We start from the raw sequence: 12,552 nt of genomic DNA on the forward strand, positions 1-12,552 counted from the left end.
GCTGCTTGCCAAGAACTTTACTCATAAACAAGATACACACAGTTCAAGAATTGTCAAGTCCAGTCCGTATTAAATCCAAGGCAGATAACGTTGTTTCCAAAGATACAATGTGACTCGCTAGTAGTTTAGTTTTGTCCGTCACAGAGTCTGAATGGCCACCTCACCCTCCTTTATCCCCTGTGGGGTGTGGTCCAGTGACTCAGCTTAATCTCTGGCACGCCTCCTTTTCTGCCACGTGCACTTGTCTCTCCGACGCTGGTGTGGATCCAGCCAAGACTTATCTCCATCACTGTCCGACTGCGAGGAGATACCTGGCTCCTGGCCAATCTCTTCTCCTTCGGGAGACACCTGAGGCATTGCCAGAGAGGAGGGTCCTGGAGAGGGAGGCCTGGCCGTCTCCTCTCCTTCATGTTCGGAGCCTTCTCCCTCCGATAAGTCGGCCTCGGGGATCGGAGTCACAACACTCCCTTGATCTTGATTGTATCCCTCTGTTCATGCAATTTAGGACTGGCTCATATTTAGCTGGTTGTCCACTAAGACAACTAAGACAGTCCATCGTTTTAGGGCTAAGAATCCATGATCCTGCAGGATCGCTACCTACCACGGGGCTCTCCCCGAGCCGGGAGTAGAGCAGGAAGCTGTGTAGATCTCCATGTTTCATGAAAGGCAGGATCACCACAGGGGATGGGTAGCCTTCACTCTCTGTGTTCTGCAGACAGACGCCTTCAGGAAAAAAAGAGAGGAGACATTTATAAATACTCTAAAGCGGAAGAAGGCGAGGGGTCCTTGGTGCTCTCTGAGCTTGGTGGATTTCTTACAAACGTTTCATGACCCTACTAGGTAACGTGATCAGTGCAAGAAGGGAATGGGGTTTGTGAAGGAGAAGGGAGGGGGGAGGCAGAGACGGAAGAGGAGGAGGAGGAATGTGGGGTTTTGGTGTTCTCTGAGCTTGGTGGTTTTGTTGCAGGCATTCCATGACCCTACTAGGTAACATCATCAGTGCTAGGAGTGGGGTTTGTGAAGGAGAAGTGGGGAGGAGGAGGGAGGAGGAGGACTGGGGCGCTGGGTGGTCTCTGAGCTTAGTGGTTTTCTTGCAGATGTTGCATTACTCAACTAGCCTTGGTGGCGCAGCAGACTAACGTACTGTTAAGTAGCACCAGCTGCCTGCAATTACTGCAAGTTCAAATCTCACCAGGCTCAAGGTTGACTCAGCCTTCCATCCTTCCGAGGTAGGTAAAATGAGGACCCGGTTTGTGGGGGCAATAAGGTGACTTTGTATAAAAAAAGAACACCGCTTAGGGGGGCCCCAAAAGCCCTACTAAGCAGGTATATACAAAAAGTATGAAGTCTATTGCTTAACGCATTGTCAGCCGCCCTGAGTCTCCGGAGAAGGGCGGCATATAAATCGAACCAATAAATAAACTAGGTAAGATAATCTGTACTAGAAGAGAGTGGGGTTTGTAAAGGAAAAAGGAGGAGGAGGAGGAGGAGGAAGACTGTCGGGTCCTTGATGCTCTCTGAGCTTGGCTGCTTTCTTGCAAACGTTTCATGACCCAAACTAGGTACACTGAACACTGATGATGTTCCCTAGCTGGGTCATGAAACATCTGCAAGAAAACAGCCAAGCTCAGAGAGAACCAGGAATCCCTCAGCACCCCTCATCTTTCTCCTCCCCTTCTTCCCCTCCACAAACCCCTTTCCCTTCTAGCACTGATGATGTTCCCTAGCTGGGTCATAAAACGTCTTCAAGAAAACAGCCAAGCTCAGAGAGCACCAAGGACCCTTCGTTCCAACCCTGAGCACGTAAAAAATGCAAGTAGAAAAATAGGGACCACCTTTGGTGGGAAGGTAACAGCGTTCCGTGCGCCTTTGGAGTTGAGTCATGACCATGGAGACGTCTCTGGACAGCGCTGGCTCTTCGGCTTTGAAACGGAGATGAGCACTGCCCCCTAGAGTTGGGAAGGACTAGCCTATATGTGCGAGGGGAACCTTTACCTTTTTAATGTTATTTTGACCGTGTTCCCTTTTTAACAGGAACCAGAAGGCAGGAAAAAGGGATGAGGAGGAAGAGTGGGGGGAGGGGGGAGAAGGAGGACTGAATGAGAAAGTCCCATTTTTCCTCCTCCAAAAACCCCAAAGCAAGTCTGAGTTGCATTAGCTGAGCTTCCGCCCACCCGTCTGTCAGCCCCGTCCCAGTCAGGACTCCGACAACTCTTGCCAACATCTGTTTTCCCAAAGTAATGTTCTCTGTTCCCTCTCGCTCACAGCTTCATCCTCCCCAGGGGACAATCTGTCCTTTTTGCTTTCCCCAACCCAGTCTCTCCCTCCCCAAAGCCCAAGCACTCTTTCCTTTCTTTTCCATCATTTTTTTTTTCTCCTCCCAGGCTCCAGCTAAATTCCACCCACCTCCCACCCCCCCAGATGGAACGAGCAAAGGTGCAACTTTGCAGGTCTCTCCAGGCTGGGCTGCTTTCCCCACCCCACCCCCTCCTCCCCATGCCGGAAATTGTAAATCTGCCCACGACTGGATGTCAATCCCAGTCTGGGAATTTACTAAGTGGAGGAAGTATGCAGAAGAAGGAAGGGGGAGGCAGGCCTGACGGAAAGGAGTAGGTTAACCTGACATGCTCTAGGTGAGTTGGAATCAGCATTTCTCAACCTTGGCAAGTTTAAGGTGTGAGGGTTTCAGCTCCCAGAATTCCCCAGTTAGCAAGCATGGATTTCAACTCCCAAAACTCTCCAGCTGGCCTGCTTGGACTGGAGCTTCCCAGCATGCTGGCTGGGGGATTCTGGGAATAGAATTAGAATTAAAAATAGAATAGAATAGAATAGAATAGAATAGAATAGAATAGAATAGAATAGAATAGAATAGAATAGAATAGAATAGAATAGAAAACTGGAAGGGATCTTGGAGGTCTTCTAGTCCAGCCCCCAACCCTGAGTTGAAGTCCACATTTCTTAATATTACTGAAGTTGAGAAACATTTTCCTATACTCTGTCCTCAGCACTGGTTGGGGCTCACAGAAATTGTGGTCCTAAACAAGTAGATTGGCAGATCTGCATTCATCCTCTTTTTCTGGCTCCGAGATTGGGGAACACTGGTCCTCTGTAAATGTATCTTTCTCTTTCTCTTTTTCTCCCCCTTTCTATCTTTTTCATATATTAAAAAAAATGTTTCTTCTGCTCTCTTTGCATCATAGCTTCACCCTCTGTGCTCCTTGCTCTTGTTGAAAACTCTCTATGGTTGGCCTTCTTGGCCACTCTCTATGGTTGGCATTTTTGGCTATTCTCTATGATTGGTCTTGTTGGCCACTCTCTATGGTTGGCCTTCTTGACCAGTCTCTATGGTTGGCCTTCTTGACCAGTCTCTATGGTTGGTCTTCTTGACCAGTCTCTATGGTTGATCGCTCTCTATGATTGACTTTGTTGAGACTATAGAGACCATAGAGATTTGGACTAGAAGGAGGAAACCATGGATGCTTTACATGTCTGCAGGAAGCCGGGCATAGAAGAAACCTCCTCGTCCCTCACCTATCAGTTTCATGACGTTGGGATGGTCAAAGTCCTTCATGCAAACAGCCTCACTGAGGAAGTCCTCCATCTCGCTGCGGGTGCATATGGCAACTGCCGAGAGAAGAGAGAAATTAGTGCTTTGGTAGCATTAATCCTTGCTCAAGGATTTCTGATCATGAAACTTGAGAGACATAAGATAGATACAGATAGATAGATAGATATGATAAATAGAGATGATAGGTAGGTAGGTAGATGATAGATAGATAGATAGATAGATAGATAGATAGATAGATAGATAGATATGATAAATAGAGATGATAGGTAGGTAGGTAGGTAGGCAGGCAGATAGATAGATAGATAGATAGATAGATAGATAGATAGATAGATAGATAGATATGATAAATAGAGATGATAGGTAGGTAGGTAGGTAGGCAGGCAGGCAGATAGATAGATAGATAGATAGATAGATAGATAGATAGATATGATAAATAGAGATGATAGGTAGGTAGGTAGGTAGGTAGGTAGGTAGATAGATAGATAGATAGATAGATAGATAGATAGATAGATATGATAAATAGAGATGATAGGTAGGTAGGTAGGCAGGCAGGCAGATAGATAGATAGATAGATAGATAGATAGATATGATAAATAGAGATGATAGGTAGGTAGGTAGGTAGGTAGATAGATAGATAGATAGATAGATAGATAGATAGATAGATAGATAGATATGATAAATAGAGATGATAGGTAGGTAGGTAGGTAGATAGATAGATAGATAGATAGATAGATAGATAGATAGATAGATAGATAATGATAGATTAGATAGATAGATATAATAAATAGAGATGATAAATAGATAGATGATAGATAGATATAGATAGAGATGATAGATAGATAGACAGATAGCTAGATAGAGATGATACATAGAGATGATAGAGATGATAGAGATGATTAAACAAACAAACAAACAAACAAACAAATAAATAAGATTTACATGACCACCATCCACTCACAATGACTCTGGGCGGCTTACAAACAATATAAATATAAAATTAAATTTAAAAAATATATAAAATGTTTACTCAATATAAAAAGGATAAAAACAGTAAAAACAATAACCCACCCACCCCTGGCGACAACAATCAAACAAGCCCCTTGAAGGGGGTCCATCCATCCCACTCTGGGTTCCTCAGACCTGTTGGCAAAAGCAGCTTTTCGAGCGTGTCAAAGTGGGGGCCAGTCTAATCTCTGTGGGGATGATATCCCAAAGGAAGGGAGCCACCACAGAGAAGGCCCTTCTTCTGGGTCCCTCCAGATTTAACTCTTTAGGAGACGGGACTCGCAACAGGCACACTTAAGACACTTAACACTGAGGAAAAAGAAAGGGAATCTCTGGGTATATGCAGAGTGTTATTCCTTCAGGATAATTGTGCTCTCTCTCTCTCAATTTATCGGGGTTGAGGCAGCTCTTAACCCTCCCATCAAAAAAGAACATTTTTTTCCTCCCTGTGACTACTTACTCTTCATTGTCTTGACCGCAACTTTAAAGACGGCACCGTCTTGGCTGAGTTGACCCTCCATAACTGAGCCAAATTCTCCTGCCGAGACAGAAAAAAAGTTTAAAAAGGCTCCATTGGGCTTCTCTGAGGAAAATCAAAGATGGCTGACATCCCTGCCACCTTTAGGATGGCTCTGTGCCAGTCATATCATCCCCTGCTAGAATTGTAAAAGGTTTATGATGATGAATAAAGTCTTTTTAAAACTATTACAAGTAATCCTCAACTTACCATGGTTCATTTAGTGACCGAAGTTACAACGGCACTGAAAAAAGTGACTTTTGAACGTTTCTCACACTTATGACCGTTGCGGCATCCCCATGGTCACATGATCTACATTTGGATATTTGACAACTGACTCATATTTATGACGGTTGGTCGTGGCCCGTGCAGTGATTCACTTAACAACGGTGGCAAGAAAAGTCGTAAAACGGGGGCAACAACTCACTCAACCAATGTTTCAATTAGCCACGTAAATTTTGGGCTGCATTGTGGCCGTAACTCGAGGAAGACTATCTGTATTGTGATTGCCCAAATTTGACTGTCAGTTGCTGTGTTTCTTTGAGCCACAGTAAGGTTTCGGATCCCTTCTTGATTTTAATTTGATTTTAGGAAGGTTGGGCTTCCTTTAGAAGTTCTTGGGATTCAGAGCTTGAGAGGGAAGAATTTCCAAAAGCAAAGTTATGAAATTCAGCCACGTAGCAGGGGGAAAAAGCTGTCCTCCAAAGCCTCTAAAGCAGTGTTTCTCAACCTTGGAAGCTTGAAGATGGGTGGACTTCAACTCCCAGAATCCCCCAGCCAGCAACGCTGGCTGGGGGATTCTGGGAGTTGAAGTCCACCCATCTTCAAGCTACCAAGGTTGAGAAACACTGCTCTAAAGGAATAAATACACCCACACACCGTTATATTGTTGGGTGGGAATGACAAAATGCTCTTTTTCCCCAGAAATTATCATGAGCCTGTCCTAGTGGAAGGGAAGAAAAAATTGATAGCTCAGATAAGGAAGGGAGGCCAGATGCTAATTGCTGTTTCCCTAGAAAAATGACTGAAGTTCACCCAGGCTTGCGAGTAACGGGATCCTCTACGCTGAGTAGTAAATCACTTCTAGGGGATCAGCCAGACGATTTTAACAACAACGGCTTCCTGTTGCCCATTTTTGAAGGCGTGGGATGAATCTAGCCAGGATCGGATAGTCATTTTTATCTATTCCGGACCAATCTTCCAGGAGCCATAATTAAAAACATTTAGGGAAAATTGAGAAGTCAGCTATTGATTCTCCTTTTTTTTTTTTTTAAACTTTGGTCTTTCTGGCTGAGCCTGGCGAACATGCTAACTCCAGAAAGGTTGTTGCCCCTTGGAATGGCATTAAACCAAACCATTTGCAAGGCGAAGAATTCGGTACTACCCCCATACGTATACATAGCTGGTTTAATGCGCTTTCCGATTTTATCCGACTATATATTTATAATTGGGATGGGAGCCGGTTGGTTGTCGCGGGTAAAGGCATCAAGGAAGGAAGGAACCAGGGAATTCTATTCCTGCTTTAAGACGGGCCCAAAGCCAGCTGGGTGATTTTTGACTGGTTCTCTTCTCTAAAGCTTTGGAAGAAGGCCGGGGCAAAGAGCTTGGAAAAATCTTGCCAAGGAAACTGCAGGGACTGTTTAGTTGCCAGAGGCCAACGAGGCAAGCAAAATCATATATACAGGTAGTCCTTAATTTACAACCATTTGTTTAGTGACTGTTCAAAGTTAGCAAGGAGAGAAGGGAGGGAGGGAGGGAGGGAGGATGGAGGGAGGAAGGATGGGAAGAAAGAATGAAGGAAGGATGGGAGGAAGGAAGGAAGGAAAGAAGGAGGGAGGGAGGGAGGAAAGGAGGGAGGAAGAGAGGGAGGGAGGAAGGAAGGAAGGAGAGGGAAGAAGGGAAGGAAAGAAGGACAGAGAGGGAGGGAGAAAGAAAGGAGAGGGAAGAAGGGAAGGAAAGGAAGGAAGGAAGGAAGGAGGGAGCGAAGGAAGAAAGGAAGGAGAGGGAAGGAAGGAAGGAAGGAAGGAGAGGGAAGAAGGGAAGGAAAGAAGGACAGGGAGGGAGGGAGGGAGGAAGAAAGGAGAGAAAAGGAGGGAGGGAGGAAAGAAGGAAGGAAGGAAGGAGGGAGGGAGGGAAGGAAGAAAGAAGGGAAGGAGAGGGAAGGAAGGAAGGAAGGGAGGGAGGGAGGGAGGGAGGGAGGGAGGATGGGAGGAAGGATGGGAAGAAAGAATGAAGGAAGGATAGGAGGAAGGGAGGAAGGAAAGAAGGAGGGAGGGAGGAAAGGAGGGAGGAAGGGAGGGAGGGAGGAAAGAAGGAAGGAGAGGGAAGAAGGGAAGGAAAGAAGGACAGAGAGGGAGGGAGAAAGAAAGGAGAGGGAAGAAGGGAAGGAAAGGAAGGAAGGAAGGAGGGAGGGAAGGAAGAAAGGAAGGAGAGGGAAGGAAGGAAGGTAGGAAGGAGAGGGAAGAAGGGAAGGAAAGAAGGACAGGGAGGGAGGGAGGGAGGAAGAAAGGAGAGGAAAGGAGGGAGGGAGGGAGGAAAGAAGGAAGGAAGGAAGGAGGGAGGGAGGGAAGGAAGGAAGAAGGGAAGGAGAGGAAAGAAGGGAAGGAAGGAAAGGGAGAGGGAGGGAGGAAGGAAGAAAGGAAGGGAGGGAGGGAGGGAGGAAGGAAGGACAAGGAAGAAGGAAAGGAAGGAAGGACAGGGAGGGAGGGAAGGAGGAAGGAAGGGAGGAGGGAGAGAGAGAGGGAGGGAGGAAGGGAGGGAGGAAGGAAAGGAAGGACAGGGAGGGATCCATTGACGAAAGCTTCTCCGAATGTTTTCCTCCTTTTTGAAAAGCTTCCAAACCAATTCCAGCTGTGCTTGAAGGAAACATCTCGGTTTCCTAAGTGAAGCTGGGAAGGAAAGTCTGCCAGGCCTCTGACCTAAATGAGCCAAACAGCCCTTCATCTTGTTCTATTTTGACGGCAAGAGAGCCAGCGAGAGTGCTTAGTAATGGTGTAGTAGTAGATGATTATGGGTTGTCGTAGAAACCAGGCTCCCCATTAAGGGCCAATTCATATGTCATTAAGCTATAAAGATGGATTAGGGGCCAAAACCACCCCAATTGCTGCCTAGTGCAGGATTTAAGCCATCCAACGAAAGACTAAAACAATTACCATAGCAAAGGAAACAAATAAAAAAAAAAACCAGTCAATTAGCAGGCAAAAAAAGAAGTCCGTTTTAAGAGACTTCCAGCAATCTTAACAAATTCCAGGGACCGAAATGAATTGTTGTGCAATTCTCATAAATTCTAATATACATTCACACAATGATTTCCATGATGCAATTTGAGGCTTTTCCCTCTAGGATAATTGTGCAAATGTGTGGGCTATTTCTCACCCACCCCCCATCTCATAAATATCCATGTATTTAATCTTACACAAGAGTTGTGTGGTGGGTTATTATTTTTCATCATAAGCAAAAAGAGGCGCTCCCAGATGCAAACTCGGAGATCTTAAGAATTAATCCACTGTTTCTCAACTTGGCAACTTTAAGATGTGTGGACTTCAAGTCCCAGAATTCCCCAGCCAGCTATGCTGGGAGTTGAAGTTCTCATGTCTTCAAAGTTCAGTAGATTCCTGACTAGGGAATTCTGGGAGCTGAAGTTCTCATGTCTTCAAAGTTCAGTAGATTCCTGACTAGGGAATTCTGGGAGTTGAAGTTCTCATGTCTTCAAAGTTCAGTAGATTCCTGACTAGGGAATTCTGGGAGTTGAAGTTCTTATGTCTTCAAAGTTCAGTAGATTCCTGACTAGGGAATTCTGGGAGTTGAAGTTCTTATGTCTTCAAAGTTCAGTAGATTCCTAACTAGGGAATTCTGGGAGTTGAAGTTCTTATGTCTTCAAAGTTCAGTAGATTCCTGACTAGGGAATTCTGGGAGTTGAAGTTCTCATGTCTTCAAAGTTCAGTAGATTCCTGACTAGGGAATTCTGGGAGTTGAAGTTCTCATGTCTTCAAAGTTCAGTAGATTCCTGACTAGGGAATTCTGGGAGTTGAAGTTCTCATGTCTTCAAAGTTCAGTAGATTCCTGACCAGGGAATTCTGGGAGTTGAAGTTTTCATGTCTTCAAAGTTCAGTAGATTCCTGACCAGGGAATTCTGGGATTGAAGTTCTCATGTCTTCAAAGTTCAGTAGATTCCTGACTAGGGAATTCTGGGATTGAAGTTCTCATATCTTCAAAGTTCAGTAGATTCCTGACTAGGGAATTCTGGGAGTTGAAGTCCACACATTTTATAAGTTCACAACCTTGCTGGCTGAGGAATCCTGGGACTTGAAGTCCACACTTCCACACAATGAGAAACACTGGGTAGTTAACCAATCAGGAACTCTCCCCAATTTAGGTACTATCAAGGCAGGGTCATCCACAAGGAGAGGTCAAAACAGTTAAGATGGCAGCTTCAGATGGAAGGCACCAGCTTTGTCTCATCCCGCAATGTCCTCTCACACGGTCCAACTCGGTTAGCTGGGAGCTGCCACCTGCTGCATTGTTGACTCTATTCCTTTACTGTCTAATCGGACTTAATTGGAAGGAAATCAAATTTCATTTTTCAATCTGCTCCTGCCCTTTTCTATGTGGTACAGTCCTGCCCTAACCTTGAACCAATTTTCATTGGGACAAAAAATATGGCCCATTAAACACCTAATAGAGACTGGCCCCAAGAACGTACCTTCGCCAAGGGTCTTGCCCAGAGCCACTCTATGGCGGTCAATCATTACATCCTGAAGCTTTTCCTTCAATTCTTCACTGATGCCCAGACTGTTCACTGCAAGAAGAAAAGGAGATTTTATAGCAGGACTGTGCAACTTGGACAACTTTGTGGACTTCAACTCCCAGAATTCCTCTGCAGATACATTTTTATTCGCTATGCCGGCTGGGGAATTCTGGGAGTTGAAGTCCACAAAGTCTTAAAAGTTGCCAAGGTTGGACACCCTTGGTCTAAAGCAGAGGTCTTCAAACTTGGCAGCTGTATGACTTGTGGACTTCAATCCCCAGAATTCCTCTGCAGATACATTTTTATTCGCTATGCCGGCTGGGGAATTCTGGGAGTTGAAGTCCACAAAGTCTTAAAAGTTGCCAAGGTTGGACACCCTTGGTCTAAAGCAGAGGTCTTCAAACTTGGCAGCTGTATGACTTGTGGACTTCAATCCCCAGAATTCCTATGCAGATACATTTTTATTCGCTATGCCGGCTGGAGAATTCTGGGAGTTGAAGCCCACAAGTCTTAAAGATGCCAAGTTTGAAGACCTCTGGTCTAAAATCTAAACTGGTGGCAACTGGGAAAGGGGGAACGATTTCTAAATGCCACGGAAGAAAAAATTGTGTTGCTGTTGGCTTGGTCTTCTGCAGATGGAGGTTCAGGCCATCATGAGATCCAAAACAGAAGACTCCACCAAGAGGACAACATAGTCCAGCTTTCCCGGCTGAATGTCCTGGAGAGCTGCTGGAAGTGAGGCTTCCGAAATTTCAGATAGTACTGCAGGAGATAGGACTTCTACTGCTGTTGCAAATATCTCCAGTTCTTGGTTGAATTATATCCAAGTTTCCTGATCGGGCTATGAATGAATGAACCTTATCTAAGTTGAGTTGATCTTCTCCTTCTGAAGGAAAAGCGGGCAGATGCTCCTGACCTGGTTCTGATCTCACCACGAGAACCTTATTCTTTGAATTTATGGAATCTACCTAGCCATTTATGGACTCTTGATGGTTCTATGTACAGAACAATTATGGTCCATAAGACTTAAAAGAGGTCACCTACATCAGGGTCTGGCTCAGTTTTGCCCACTCTGTTGCCTTGATGGGCTAGAATTGCAACTGCTAGATTTCTGGGGAAATGTGAACGTTTCTCATGCACTGATGATGTTACCTAGTTTGGTAACAAAACGTCTCCAAGAAAATCCCCACGCTCAGAGAGCACCAAGGACCCCACAATTAATGCTGCTTGCTGGATCTCAGTGTAAACTCACGCCCTGATACACATTGGATTTGTGGGGAAGAGGAACTCAATGTGGTGGCCCGCCAGTGGCCAGCTGAGCTGGCAGCAGATTCGGACAGTGAGGAGGTTGGGGAGGAACATGGGCCTGTCCTGGAGTCTGGGGAAGGCTCTGATGAGGGCTCTGCGTCGGAGGCAGAGAGAGGGCCAGGGCCATATGCCAGTTATCAGCTGCCTTCGGAGTCAGACATCAGTGAGGCAGAAGAAGAGCTGGATTCTGTTCCCAGTATGCGCATGCGCAGAGCTGCCAGACAAAGGGAACAGCTAAAGAACAAGGGTCGACTCGGGAGTAAGGCCACAGGTGGATGATGAAGGGCCCCTCCCAGAGGGAATAAAAGAGGAGCGCAAGGGGAGTGGAGTTTGCAGGAGACAATTAGTTCGCTTAATTGGTTCGTGACTCTCCAGACTTCTTGTCAAGTTTTGAAGATATCGGCCTGGCAGCTCTCCAAGCCAGATAAGGTCTGTGAGTATAAATTCTCCCTTGAAAGGATGTGAGTGAGAGGAATTCACAGTAACTTAATAAAAAGGGATTTTTGGCGGGACAAGGAGTCTGCTTCGTGCTCTTGGGAAGCCTAGCTCAGAACACTCACAAGTAGCTTCAGTGGTCCGGCGGCTGTACGATTTGCGGGCGCGATAATGAACCACCAGCTCTCCCTGTTCCATGTTGGGCTCAAAGGCTTCCCTGAGTAGAAAGAAAACGTAAAATGGGGCCCGCATTGGTCCCCCCACGAGAACCCCCCCCCCCAAATGATTGATGAAAGACTTAAACAATGGATGGCCTTTTTTAAGAGACCCCCTTTGCCTTACCCGTAGCGTGTCTCCTTTTTCCTCATACGTGCCAAGAAGATGATAATGAAGATGGTGGCTGCCACGGCGGTGGCCACGGCGATCACCACGTACCACCAGTGCCAGGAGAAGGCAGGGACTGAGATTCCTACTGTGAGGAAGAGAAAGTATTGTTAGTGAGTAGAGCTTTTCCAGTAGGTAAAACTGTAAAGAAAGGCTGAGAAGGCCAAAGAATGGAGGCCTTTGAACTCTGGTGCTGGAGAAGACTCCTGCGAGTCCCTTGGACTGCAAGGCGATCCAACCGGTCAGTCCCAGAGGAGATCAACCCTGACTGCTCTTCAGAAGGCCAGATCCTGAAGATGAAAATCAAAATGCTTTGGCCACCTAACGAGAAGGAAGAACTCCCTGGAGAAGAGCCTAATGCTGGGAACGATGGAGGGCAAAAGAAGAAGGGGACGGCAGAGAATGAGGTGGCTGGATGGAGTCAGTGAAGCACTCGGCGTGAGCTTAAATGAACTCCGGAGGATGGTAGAAGACAGGAAGGCCTGGAGGAACGTTGTCCATGGGGTCGCGATGGGTCGGACATGACTTCGCAACCGACTTATCATCATTTTTCACACTTAGGACCTTTGCAGTATCGCTATGGTTACG

General features: G+C 46.1%; 1 protein-coding gene across 4 annotated transcripts in view; it reads right to left on the minus strand.

Annotated features, from left to right (window-relative positions):
• The window catches only part of AXL (AXL receptor tyrosine kinase), a 55,663-nt gene that overhangs the window by 4,951 nt on the left and 38,160 nt on the right, over positions 1-12,552 (minus strand). For 2 of the 4 annotated variants that reach the window (XM_070950192.1, XM_070950194.1), the window contains 6 exons: positions 11,923-12,052; positions 11,706-11,797; positions 9,793-9,888; positions 5,034-5,111; positions 3,532-3,624; positions 602-723 (listed from right to left, as the gene is read on the minus strand). In XM_070950192.1, coding sequence (XP_070806293.1) covers positions 602-723; positions 3,532-3,624; positions 5,034-5,111; positions 9,793-9,888; positions 11,706-11,797; positions 11,923-12,052 — 611 coding nt within the window. The remainder of the gene's footprint in view (positions 1-601; positions 724-3,531; positions 3,625-5,033; positions 5,112-9,792; positions 9,889-11,705; positions 11,798-11,922; positions 12,053-12,552) is intronic. The other 2 variants (XM_070950195.1, XM_070950193.1) reach the window with 1 other exon arrangement.

Source organism: Pituophis catenifer, unplaced genomic scaffold, assembly GCF_029215685.1.
Source record: "Pituophis catenifer annectens isolate HBS135680 unplaced genomic scaffold, rPitCat1.0.hap2 SCAF_9, whole genome shotgun sequence".
In the NCBI taxonomy this organism is placed as follows: domain Eukaryota; kingdom Metazoa; phylum Chordata; class Lepidosauria; order Squamata; family Colubridae; genus Pituophis; species Pituophis catenifer.